Source organism: Ruditapes philippinarum, unplaced genomic scaffold (genome assembly GCF_026571515.1).
Source record: "Ruditapes philippinarum isolate M1 unplaced genomic scaffold, ASM2657151v2 ctg1575_1_1_1_1, whole genome shotgun sequence".
NCBI classification, from domain to species: domain Eukaryota; kingdom Metazoa; phylum Mollusca; class Bivalvia; order Venerida; family Veneridae; genus Ruditapes; species Ruditapes philippinarum.
This window is the reverse complement of record NW_026855093.1, coordinates 44,767-59,095: the sequence shown is the minus strand read 5'-3', so window position 1 is coordinate 59,095 and position 14,329 is coordinate 44,767. Positions and strand designations below refer to the sequence as shown.

General features: G+C 30.3%; 1 protein-coding gene across 1 annotated transcript; it reads left to right on the top strand.

Annotated features, from left to right (window-relative positions):
* Positions 1-34: 34 nt before the first annotated feature.
* LOC132742076 (interferon-induced protein 44-like) lies at positions 35-6,922 on the top strand. The gene is made up of 6 exons (XM_060730363.1): positions 35-303; positions 1,019-1,089; positions 2,013-2,198; positions 3,395-3,535; positions 4,407-4,581; positions 5,156-6,922. Exons 1-6 carry the CDS (start codon positions 285-287, stop codon positions 5,440-5,442), a joined length of 879 nt encoding a protein of 292 aa, XP_060586346.1. The 5' UTR covers positions 35-284; the 3' UTR covers positions 5,443-6,922.
* The last annotated feature ends 7,407 nt before the right edge of the window (positions 6,923-14,329 follow it).

Below are 14,329 nucleotides of genomic sequence, written 5' to 3'. Positions count from 1 at the left end.
GCGTGTTAAGTGTATCTTCATTTTCAGAAATAATGTAACTTTGATACTCAACAGCTACGCGTTGCTTATAAGCTCTACTGTATGCATATTGTTTTACAAACATTGTCAAGATCAGCTGTGTTTTGCATTGATAATTCTTACGTGTTTGCGATAAAAGGACATTCTGCCAAAATAGCTTTTATTCTGTCGACTGACACAAGACTGGGGACTTGATAGTGTGAACCGCCTGTAAATCGTTCATATATTTGAAAGACTGAGCAGCGAAAACACAACTTATTAGAAGGATGGGAAGTAGCGAATCAAGTAAAGCACTATATTTAATTCTCTAATATTTACTGAGTTTTTAATATTTAATTTCAAATACAAAAATAGGGTTAAAAGTATAGCATACTTATAAATGATGAACTACGTTTTGTTCTTTTTTATCTTTTTCTTTATAACTATAATAGATCTTTTTCGCTTATTTTCTTTCATATTTTCATATAAATCTCTTATTCATTAATTGTCATTCTAACTTTATATCTTACCAGAACTATTTAAGAAAAAGATAAAAGATAACACGTTATTTTGTCTGGGTTTTTTTTTTTTTTTTGTTTTTTTTTTTTTTTTGTTTTTTTTTTTTTTTTTTGTTTTTTTTTGACGGGTGGGGATATCTGAGGTACACAAGGTAAGCAAGTAGCTTTTATTTCTTAAATAACATTATTAGATAGATGGAATAAGTGTACTTTCATTACCTGTCTCCTAAATTTCTAAAACAGATATTTTGGCACAAGGTATACACTCGTATTTGGCAAATCTCGCAAAGTTATTTTTTTTCTCTTTTTTTGTCTTTTGTAGTGGGGCTTATTCATGTGACAAGATTTCAATATTTCGTACTTACTTAAGTCTGAAATTTTCTTTAATGATAGAAAAACATACACACACATATATACAAGCTTACTCGTGTGATTGAGTTTATAATTCACGTCAAATGTTTTAATAACTCAGCTTGAAAGTTAACTTTTATTTACTTTTTTAGCACCCCCACCACCACCGCCGAAGAAACTCACTGATTACCCATGGAGGACACTTTCGGGCTGGAGCGCAGAGGTAAGTTCGATTAACACATATCTAACTCGAAGAAGGCTTAGATTTGATTTAATTTGTTTCGGTCACCTGTTGTCTATCTTTTTAGGACCCCGTATGCTATTAAACTTGAAAAATCAATCTTGTTATTGATTTCTTTATAGCAATGTAATTTTATACGACGGTTTAGTAATTTGCAATGGTCTTAAACAAGACACAAGTTAATTGAATATTTTTCAAAATAAATTTCAAGAAAAGAAGAAAATAACTGAAATTAACTGTATAATGCGATGATAAATTTAACATAGAATTTTTTTTTTAATTACGTGATGGTAATTTGGTCAACATATGACCTTTTTTGTTACCATTTCATTTAATCCATTAAGTACAAACTGGATAACCATGTCCAGGTGATCATGCAGTTTCTCAAGTGTACATTTCATGATTTAACTTAACAATATTTTTGTAATATGAATCAAACGTACAATACATGTTTTAAAATGTACTTTACACTTAAAAACAAAATGATAATATTCATGCCAAGTTTCATGAAAATTTGGGAAATGTATCTAAAGTGAATAGGTCTACAATGTGCATATTTTCCATAATTGTTTTTCAAGTGATGATAAAAACAATAAAAAATTATCATATAAAAGTTGCTTGAAAAAAATGTTAAAAACGTTTTAAGTGATTTGAAAAGAACATTGATATGATCAACAACATTTTTTTTGTTCTACGACATTTTATTAACATTTTATAATATGCTATATAATATCAAGTTATGTATCTCACGCTTGCCAACAACTTCCATATATTCGTGGTTTTTGATTTGTTCTTGAGTTTTTTATAGTTTTTATTATTATTATTAGAAGATGTTTAGACTCATCTGGAGGTATGCATCTTTAAGATCATTAAACGTATATAGAATTATCTGTATTTTGTTACAGTTTGAGAAAGCTTTATTAACCGAGATCAGGCAACTTGAACCGGAGGAAAAGCCGAATTTGTTAATATTAGGTCCGGTTGGTGCAGGAAAATCTAGTTATATCAATTCCATTTTAAGCATTGGGAAAGGACGAAAATGTGCACTTGCATCTACAGGCGATACGGGGGATGCGAGCTGGACACTAGATGTAAGGTTTTACTTAATATATAGTTTACACATTTTCCATGTACAAATGTCTCTTGTGTAAACATGTAATGAACAAACGTGTAACGTATTAATGTGTAACATTCAAAATGTGAAATTTATACAAAAAAAATGTACAAATAGTTGTCAAAAAACATTCCTCTTAGTCTAAAATTAATTTTTTTCAAGATGTATACAGTCGACTCCGGTTATAACGAACTCAATCGGACATTAAAATATCGTTCGTTATATCCAAAGTTCGCTAAAAGCGAAGTAGCAACAATTTGCTGACTTGTTTGGATGGGGAAATTTGCCTTGAAAAAGCCATACTCTTCACTGGTTACCGGTGTATTTTACTGCACGCGGGGCATTTTATTGAGCAATATATTATGTACATGGTACATATATTTATTCATGTATTAATTGTCTATGAAGTTATTACCATTTGTTTTCTTTTGCTATTTGTTTATTATCGTTTGGTTAATATTGCAAACACAAAAAAAAATCGATTACTTGGCAATTATTGGGTATTTACAGCAATCAAATGAGGGTGTGAAATACAAATTTTCCGTAACAAGTAGGAAATTATGTTGTGAGAACATTTTTCAAAATCTTTATTCCCTGAAGCAATAACTAACCTGTGCAATCATTCGATTGTTTAATTATCGGATAGTGTTTTTCATGTACTGATCCTAATCGAGCGCACCCCGATATTTCAATTATAATAGTGTGTTATAACCGAGGAAAGTTAAACGTTTTCCGTCATTTGGGGCTTGAAAAAATGGTTCGTTATAGCCGAAAATTCGCTATAAGCGAGTACGTATTAAGCGATGTGATTTAATATGAAATAAAGAAGGAATCGGCCGGGGATGTCAGATTTAGTTCGCTATTTACGATAATTCGTTATAAGCGAGTTCGTTATAAGTGGAGTCGACTGTAATTATATTGTATATGCACTCATGAAAGGAGTACATAATATCAAAGTCCTTTAGTTTGAAACACTGTATGATGATCATTTTATGAAAATGTTTGACATCACTAAAATTCGTAGTTTTTCACAGCAAGTGTGATTTGAAGCAAAATGTCATCCAAATTTATAAAGTATTGTAAATACAACCCTTTTTGCAATAAAGTGTTTCAATGTGTTCAAAAATCGTATATATAAAATGTACGTCTAATAGTAAAATTTGTCATCAACAGCTTGGGAGTTATACAAAAGGAAGTTTACTACAGAAATATCGTTTGTTTGATTCGATGGGAATTGAGCCAAAAGATGGACATGGTTTCCATACAGATGATTTGATTTTCTTGATCAAAGGGCACGTCAAAAAGGGATACAGAGTAAGTACACTTAAGATACTGGTATGCCAAGTATGTAATCTCATTGAAGAAATATTGCTTTATGTTGAAGATGATTTTACAGTTTCACAGTTCACATACCCGCACTGATATCATTATGACGTAAATATACTGGTTTTGTCGTATTGATGCCGAAAAATTAACCACTCAGGTCTACGACCTTCGTGGTCAATTCCTACGCATCAAAACTCCAACACGGTGTTAAATAGCTACACCACTAAGACCGATATTTTTTCTTAAATAGCACTCTTGCGCCGTGGTTTATGTAATAATATACAACTATGGACGTTTTAGCTGTTGCATATGAATTGACATATACTGAAAAATTAATATTGACCGAGGTGAGATGTTGAATATGATGTGATATGTACTGAAAAAAAAATATTCGCCTCCGTCAATATTAATTTTTCAGTACATATCACATCATATTCAACAGCTAAAAAGTACCTGTTTTTATTATTATTATAATATTGATCTGTATTTATATGTATCTGATTTACTATATAATTTATAAATAGCTTTATATGGCTTATCAAATTTGCCATTGCATACGCCGGAACTCATTATATTTCAGCTTGTCTACTTTTCCCATAATTTGGCTCGTTCTTTTAAGTGAGCGCTTTGGCACGCTTATTTGTATTGTTCTTTAAAATGTTAAGACGGTAATTAAAAAAGACTAATTTTGAATCTCTTTTTAGGGAAAATAACAGTGAATACACTCTAATATTGACCTGTTATTATTTCCAAAATGTTGCTTGTTAGCCAATCAGGGAAAGGCATTTCAAAGATATTAATAGATTATATAATAAATTATGTTATTCAATAAGATATACATTGTATCATGATATTGCAGTTCAATCCTGTAAGTCCGATTGATGAGAAAAGCCCGCAATATAGAAAGGAACCATCATTTCGAGATCAGATGCATTGCGTCATCTTTGTTGTCAGTGCAATAACTATTCATGCTGGAATTCCGCCAGCCTATGTTCAGAAGATAAAACAATTACAAGATAGAATTAGACGAGAACGTAATTTTCTTTTTATCTTATTATCTAAATCGTTTGTTGACATACTAATGATTCTTAGCTACGCAATCTTGTCTTCTTTTAATTTGAGGTTCAACATGTTTCAGAGTTTTCAAACATGCCATCGTGTCAAGTATTTATTTAAGCTTTTGTTGATATGTTTACATATAGGATATTTGTTTAGTTTAGTGTAAGATCTGAGTATATTTCACCGAGTGAGCACCAAAGGGTATATTTCACGAATGGCACAGCCACGAGTGAAATATGAAAGTTTGCTGTTCACAACATTTACATTTTTTTTATTTATGTTGTTGTTGTGTTTTTTTTTAGTTTCATAAAACTGTCAATATTTATTTTGATATTGGTCGGCAGTAAAGATCCGATTTGTTGACATATTTAGTATTATGTCACAAATGCACAGTGATAAAGTGTCTTAAGATTTTGTGTTACCTACCGCTGAGCATCAATGCATTACAATAAGTCTAGGTATGCCTCAATATGATTTTACTTTTCACTAAAGCTAGCTTGATAGGCTCCTATGTCAAGTTTTCAACATTTATTTATATCTCTTCTTCAGATGTTCCTCGTATATTAATTCTGACTAAGGTGGATGACCTATGTGAAGAAGTGGCCAGAGATATCACAAAAATGTTCAGGAGCGTTAAAGTTCAAGAAACCGTTAAAACAGCAAGTGAAGTGTTTGGCATCGAACAGGCATCCATTCATCCGGTTAAAAACTATGAGGTTGATGGAAATATAGAGACAATGACAAACATCCCACTGTTACTAGCCCTTAGACAGACAATGCAGTATGCAGCTGACAGAGTAGAATATGTTCTACAGGAAGATAGCGACGACGATTAGACAATGAACTATTAAAATCATTTCGTGTTAGCATTATTGTGTTCTTAACAAACGTTTCTTTGACTACCATGTCAAACATAACGTTTACATTGTGTTATATCATTAAACAGACTTTAACTTATACCATTCTAGATATGCTTGCGTTATGCAATTATCATAAACTACATGTACATACATGAACTAAACTGAGGTATGTACTATCTAAATCATTGTAAGTGAGTTTAATAAATTTCAAAACTCTTCCTGAAATTATTTGTTTAAATAATTGTGGTTTATAAAATATTTTGTTTTATGGAACATGTATTATTTTTATTATTATAATCATTAGCTATGATTATATTAGATATGAATTAAGCAAAAATAAAGATAATTATTTATAATAACAATAATAATGATGATAAAATGGATGGAAATACAATTGTTATGTTTGTAAAGACATTTATCTTGATGTTAACACAACATATGTGTCTTTGAATAATCTATAGATATGTTGTGTTTTGTTTTTTTGAAAACTTTGTTTTTCAAATTTGTTTAAAATACCAATTCGTCAATTATTTCTTAAAACGTCAGTATATAAGGCTAACCAAACTGTAGTATGCACATGCACGTGATGTGTTCATTATTAATATGATATTTTCTCAATTGAGTAAAATATGGAATAAATTTTCACGAAACGAAACTTGATTTAATTTTATATTTCACAATAAACGTAAAAATACAACTTTTTATTCAATCTGATTTTCAAGAAAAAAAAAGAAAAAAACAACAATCAATAAATGAGCCGTGTCATGACAAGACTGAGCGGATGCGAAGGCTGGTCTGGGTCCATGCTGGTCGCATACGCACTATGTTGGTTTTGTCGGGAAACGGCTCAAATATTGTTTACAGCTACGTAGTTGCAAATGAACATCGCGCAGGTATCGATAACAATTTATAGGTGTGTGCGGCGTTTTAAAAAAAATCTTGAACTGTCTTAAGAAAGAAAACATTACCAAATAATATCTGAAAGTCAAATAAATAGCTTAAGCTACTGACTGCTACATTTAACATCTGAGAAATTAGTCCCAAACATAAATTTGACCTCTGACTCCGCCCACTTTTATGTTTATTTTTCATATTATTTTTGTTTTGTCATTAAAGATATGTAAACATTTACATTTGATTGGTATTGCAAAATATAAGATTTTGACTAAACTAATGTATTGTTATAATTAATCAATAATGAATTATGCTGATTTTTAGAATATTTTACGCAAAGATTACTGACTATATAAATGTTGTATATCACATGAAATGTGATGTACAGTATATCAGTATTGGTAATATACATGGAAGAAAGTATCAGTATTTCGTTGGTTGCTTTATTTTAAACAGAAATACAATGTTTTCAAATAATTGACATGTTTATGACTAAAATACGTTCAACTTTGTTGATTAGATATGTTATTACAGATTATAATAAACTCATTATCAAAACGTATTTGTTTCATTATTCATTGGAATCAAATGAATAGATGTCATTTTTTTCAGCAAGAAGTTGTCTAAATGCAACTTTTCTTTCTGTGAAATTAACAGAATTGAACATGATTGAACCGAATAAAAGCAGTATTTACATTAGCTAAGCTAATCACAATGTTAATCACTTCCCCTCAGAAACGCCTTAATTATGTCAAAATGCCCTTTATTATATCAATGAGAGCGACACTGTTATGTCACGTAGAACATGTAGTCAAGAACTACGTGTGCCAAGAATGTAAAAAAGTAATTTCTCACAGTGTGTTATCTGTAAAATATTTAAATAACATAAAATGCAATTTATTATAATATTCATCTAGCTTTAATTGTATTTGCATTATCCCTACCAACAACATATTAGACGAACAAAATATCACAAGTTTCTGTATAAGAAAGTGGCATCACCTTTCGAATGTTACTAATCCCTGTCCGATTTGATTCATTGAAGACTTTATAGTTCCTTTAGTCGGTAGTACTTAATGGTCCATTCAAAAAGATATTTCGTAAATAATATGTCAGACCACAAGCCTATATTTTTTAAAGGGATATGTATTTTTTCCACTTCTGCACTCTTCCTCTCTCAATATGACCATACTTTATAATAGGCAATTTCGTAAACAATGCATATCTTACCTAATGTATGTGATTATGGTAATCTGAAATTATATGGCATTTGCATTAATGTTGATGTTGCTGTTATTGAAACTAGATCTATCACTAAAGGTGATTCAAACCCCTACCGCCACCTAATTTTTTTAAATAAGTGGTTTTAAGAGTATATTTATCTGTTAAGAAGTATCTTTGTAAAACATTTACTTTAAAGATGTCTATTTTAGTAACAATGACCTTGCACTTAAACCTAATAGGTCCAACAACTATTTCAAGCTTCATCTCTTCATAAGTGTGAAATATGCCATGTTTTAAAAAAATATGTAATTCTAACGAGATAATGTTATTGTCCGTGAAACCATATTTATTTTAGTGACTTTGACCTTGACTCCAAGGGGTTGAAAAGCAATCACAAGCTTTTTATGTACCAAGTACGATTTCAAGATCTCATTGCTTACTCTAGATATTGTCTGGAAACTATTTTTCTATTTTAGTAAAAGTGACTTTAACCCTAGGGTATCCAAAGCCAATCATTACTTGATCTTCTTTTTAGACTGATGTACACAATATCACATTCCTAACTCTAGTTATTTTTCGGAAGCCACTCTCTATATTTAGTAACAGTGTCGTTGACTTTGACCACAGATTAGTATATACAAATAAATTTTAGTTCGATTGGATTGGAAGCTATAAGCTTATTGAAACACCTTTGAATCTTTTCCTGAAACCAAACAGTACTAAGCAATGAATGTAAAGTTTCCTGCCCAAAGAACGACGGCTTGTCCCATACGTGGGTCGAACCCACGCGATCAGCAATCCTTAGATTACTTGTCCGACTCGTTAACCACTCGGATGCGCCGCCAGGTTGTCCAAATAATCGTAATATTTGCCCATATATTATCTTGCTACATACCAAGATTTAATAAAATATCTCGTTCCCGATCCTATTTCTTTTCCGGGAACCATTTTCCTATTTATCTTTAGTGACCTTGATCCTAGGTAGTCCAAAAGCAATGCCAACTTGGGCCTTCATTAAAGCTTGCTATATACAAAGTATGGTTCGATTACAATTTCTCATTCATAACACTAGTTAATCTTCGAAAACCATTTTTCAATTTAAAGTAACAGTGACACTGACCCTTACCCCTGGTTGTCTAAGAGCAATCCTAACCTTTTTCTTTTACTTCAGCTTGCTATAGTGTATCAAAATTGGTTAAAATATCTCGGTCCTAACTGAAAATATTTCCAAGGAACCATTTTACAGTTTTTAGCAACAGTGACATCAACGTTGAGCCAAGTGTATAAAGTGTATAAAAATCGAATTCCAACCTAGTTTTTTATGTAAGCTTGCTATATACCAAGGTTTATTTCAATATAATATTTCTTACCCTAGTTACTGTCCGTAAACCATTTTTCTACTAAAGTTACAATGATTTTGACCCCAGGGATTTAAAAGCAACCAAAACTTTTGTCTTCATATAAGCTTGCTATAAACCATGATTGATTAAAATATCACACTCCTAACTACAGGTATTGCCCAGAATTGTTTTTTCCTATTTTTATAACAGTCATCTTGAACCCAGGGGTTCAAAAGCAATCATGCCAGGATTTTTCTAATACGATTATTATATACCAATATTGATTGCAATAACTCATTCCAAACTCTAATAATCGAATGGAAACAATGAAATGGACCGACCGACCGACAAGCTAACCCTCCCAAATAACTCCGAAATTTCTTTTTTGGAGGTATAATTATTTAAGGTTTTATGGCGAATATGTTTGCTTTTATCAAACGTTTTAAAAGCTAATGCACAGATCATGAATCATTTAGCGTGAAAGTGAGAAAATAAATTATTCGAGCGCATAGATTTTGTTCGTTAAACGTAATTTTGTATTCATATCGTAAGCTTTTCGTCAATACATTATAACAACGGAAATATTAATTATAACGTTTAATAATATTTTGATAAAAGACAAAAGGTGAGTAAATGTAAAAGACTACATATATTCTATTTTTATACACTTACGATCCTTTCATTCGTCCTGATTTTATTTTTTGTTTTCTGTGTCATTTAGCTTAATATGAATGAAAGAGGCCATGAACAATATCACCATACATGCCACAAACAATTACGGGTGCCTCATACGAACACTATCTATAGATACTTGATAGATGTTGCTTATTGTCTTCCTTTTTTCCTTACTAAAATACCAAATAAAGAAATTATTTGATGTTAACAAAACCCTTCCGGTATGAGATTTGGCCACAAAAAAATGTCAAGTATTCGATTTCCTTGAAAACTGAAACATACTTAGTTTTAATTATAGACTACACAAATCTTATTTTTCTAAAATCTTTTTGGGGGTTCACCTGTGAAGTTTTTATAACAACACTTCATTTGCGACGATAACGTAACGATGCTCTAGGAAAGGATAAATCGAAACTGAAATTACGTTTTTCTAATTATAGACTACAGACTGTTATTCCTAAAACACAACCGTAAACACATTTCATTCGGTAACAATGAATCGCGCGATACCAGAGGTATTTCAGAAAATAATGAGTCATGACAAAAACCTATACTTTAAGTAAGCGATAATATGATTCTATATAAACGGTTGTTTGTATAACTTATAACATGTTACAAATTGATAACGAATTGATGAGATTCAAAACGTCTTTTTTTAAAGAAGAAAAATGAGATTTCTTTGTATTCTCACCGAAGTCGCATACTAAACAATAGAAACTGTGATTATACAAACGTGTAGTACATTAAGTAACAAGTATATTTCCTACCTGCAGATTTTAGTTGTAATAATGACATAAAGTATTTGCATCTAACCATGCCACTATGACTATGACAGAATTTCAGATAAAGATAAACACAGCAAATATGTAAAACATGAATCATTTTTTTAAAAAGATAAAGAAATAAGTATTATTGCAAACACTAGATCTCATTACAAAATAATAATTATAGCGTATTCATATGGTAAGTTAAACGAAATATTATAGTTCACACATAGATTTATTGTAAAACTTACTTCGGAAATGTCAGCAAATTTGATTTTTTAATGTCTATGGTATTACTTCTTATTGGCCAGGTATAAATTATACATTTTCTGTCGACATAAAAATATTGCAAAAACGACATAGAAATAATGTTAAATATGAAAACTAGTTCTAATAACGATTGAAAATCTTAAAATATATTTCTTGCAACTTTTATAGCATTTTGCAATAAGTATAGTAACAAAGACATAAATGCATGTTTGGTTTGAACAGTATTTATTTCATATAGTCCAAATCTATACAGTTATGTACAACATCAAGATATAACACAAGACATGAGGGAGGGGCGCCGGTATTTATATCTGTCCGTCATTTCCGTAACAGAACTCCGTAAATACTCAGTCGTAAAGGGGCGGCGCGTCATGCATGACTTAAAATCGTTTAACTTTGAGAATCTACTTTTGTCTTATAAAACATGTTATAGTGTAAACGTAGTCTTGTTGTTCTGCGTCTGTTCTGTTGTCTTTTACGGGAGCCTTCAAAACGTTTGGATTAAGAGGCATATTATTTCCTGTGCACGGATACAGTCAAAATTGCTATACATTTTCAAAGGTAGTTTCCAAAAGAAACACTTTATATGTCTGGAATTTTAGCAACGAACGCCCCTCATATGGCAGAAAGGATCATCAATTAGAATGTTTTTCGAAACGTGATCTTCCTTTTAGAATGCCACAATGGGTTCTAAGACGTAAGTATAAGATTTGAGACTGCCATGTTAATAATATGTAGGTACTGTTGTAGTTTTAGCAAGGCACCTGGTTAAGATTTGATTTAATGATTGAGTTTGTATGATAATTGAGACCTCATTTGTTGTCATTATTTATTACAATAAATCTGTTGGGGTTAGACTGTGTATAAGTCTGGGAGATTTTAGTAAAGTAACTCTGTCAACAGTTACCTCCATACATTATGGACAAGAGGCCTGCAACTGTTGTGTTTAGTAAACTCAATCATTTGTTACCATCATAAATATTCCAGGAATCAATCTGTTTGTTTCTGGTACAGTTACTTGATCAACAATTGTCGTCATAAAAATAGAAGGCTTAAATTTGTCAATTAACACTAAGGTAACCTCCAAATATGGAGAGACTAGGTATTTCATATAAATACTGGGACAAGATTTTCTAGGGGCATTCTGGATTGAAGATTGAAGAACGAGATTCAAAATGCAAGAGTGAGATTGTAAGAGCTAGAGTCGGGATAGGTATTTTTGAGAGTTAATTCTCAGTGACTTATCAACCATGTGTGAGGAAGAAAAACTCAGTAACTTTAATTATTAATTGTAGAGTAGAAATTTAGAACATCTTCAGCAATAAACAGTGAAATGGAATTAAGAACAGTTATTGTGTATTTTTCATGTGAAATTATGGAAGAAGTAGAAATTATAAATTAAAGGAGATAATGATAATTTATGATAATAAGAAACTTAATGAGTACGATATAATGATAATAATGTTATAATAATGATAATGAAAGTAATCATAAAGACTGCATCTTAAAACATAAAAATACTAAATTTGTCCAAAAAAATATAGGAGATTTATTTTGATAGAGCGATATGCAAAAGAAAAAAATTCACCTGCAGTAGCCAAATTATGATAACTTTCAGACTACAAAAAGAAAATAAATTCCATATTAATATAAAGATATGAATTTCCTTCTTATTGTAAACCTTTTTTGCCTTACGATTCAAAACATTCGCCCTTTAATAAAGTGTTTTAGCTTACTTTAGAGAACATGTATTTCGGCAAGACACCAGTGAAAATACGGAAAGTATGCTTCACTGCAGTGAAAAAAAGTTATACAGTGAAAATACAAAAATTAAAACACGCATTTTATTTAACTAATAGTTCTCAATTGCTCATTTATATGTATAAAATAAGATTTATTATTGTAGATAAATGTTCCTTCAATGTTATGTTCATATGTTTTGTAACTTTTGTCTGTTTTCTATCTCATTTAGTGACAGATGTTATAAACGATATAATACAAGCTGTTGTCGTTTAAAGCGCTGCATTCCACAAAGTTGACTTAATTCATGTTGTTGTTCTTTTGTTCTTGTTGTTGATGTTGTTTTCGATGTTTTTGTTTCTTGTTAGTTGCTGTTGTTGTTTTTTTTCTTTTTGTTAGTTTTTGTTGTTGTTTTTTTTTCTTTCTTTTTTTCTTTCTTTTTTTTTCTTTCTTTTCTTCTTTCTTTCTTTCTTTCTTTCTTTTTTCTATTAAATGAAACATACTCTAATTAAAGAGTACACAGCACTTTAGTTTCTAAGAGCATAACTTTTGGTTTCACCTTGAAAAAGTATGTACTTTTTATCAACACATTGATAACGATTCTCTAGAAAAAAAATTGATGTCCTTGCTTTGAATACGAAACTGAATTAACATGAATCTAATTATAGACTACACAGATGTTACTCTTCCTAAAAGATAACTTTTTGTTTCATATTGGGTTCAATTATAGAAAAACACTTTAACAGACGTTTGATTTCGTAGAAACCGAAACTATGTGTACTTTATTTTAATGATAGACTGCAGCATTGTTTAATATTTCCTAGAAACATTACTTTTGGTTTCAGTATTATATGTCATATAAATAAACCTTTTTATTAAGAGAAAATGAAATTTGATTCCTTAGAAAACGAAACCGAATGTAGTCATTCGTGTAGAAAATGAAACCAAATGAATTAATTCTTGTTATATGCGTCAATCCTTTACTATAGAACAGAACAGAACAGAAATTTTATTCAAGACTTGTATATGGTACATTATCTTACATACTGTAACGTTTTCGTGAAAAATAATATAACTTTTGGTTTCGAGATTTTATCTTTGTATGTATAGTTGTTTGTATGTTAATCAGCATAATGTTAATGGTTGTGATATATCTGAAAAGTACCTACGACAATTTAGTAACAAATAAATTAGATGATTTATTATATACTTATAAATGAAATATTGCGAAATAATGATGATATAAAATGTGTATTTTTATTTTCCATATTTTCACTGTTAATATTTATTTGCAAATGTAGTGAAACATATTTTCTGTATTCTCTCTGGTGTCTTGCTGGACTACTTTCTTTTCATTTTTGCCAATACACAAAATTAAATTGGAAGTTTTTCGAATTGTCACGTGTAAATATTATATAAATATAATAACAGAAAATTCAAGTTTTTTCTATAGATGCAGGATTTATTTTCAACTTATGATATGAAAATTATCTTATCGCATTCGTGGCTACCGCCACTCATGAAACATATATGTATTTATACTTGAAAATACTTGTTAATCTTTTATTTTTTTTATTTATTGCAATAAAGTTTTATGAATTGAATATTATATTTAATTTATGTTATCCTACATATATCCCATAAATAAAGTTTGAATTTCATTAACCTTGTATAAGAACAAAGTGTAAACACGCTAGATAGGCTTCAATGTTTCATGATTAAACTCACTTTTTAAGCCACCCGCAATTAAGATCACTTAAGATCAGTCCCTTTGTTGGTCATAATTGTTACTTCATGTACCAATTGTAACATTTATATTTTCTATTTGGATGACTATTTAGCACACAAACTAAACAAGACCCGAAGGAAGGTTTTTTTATGTTATTGTATGTGTTGCATCCAAGTATACACTCACAAACTTTCAAAATTTTATATACAGTAACAATAACGATATTT

Excerpts from the sequence above, each read along its gene's own strand:
- LOC132742076 (XM_060730363.1), top strand. Across the intron at positions 1,090-2,012 it reads TTTCGGGCTGGAGCGCAGAG|TTTGAGAAAGCTTTATTAAC; the intron begins GTAAGTTCGATT and ends ATTTTGTTACAG. Across the intron at positions 3,536-4,406 it reads ACGTCAAAAAGGGATACAGA|TTCAATCCTGTAAGTCCGAT; the intron begins GTAAGTACACTT and ends ATGATATTGCAG.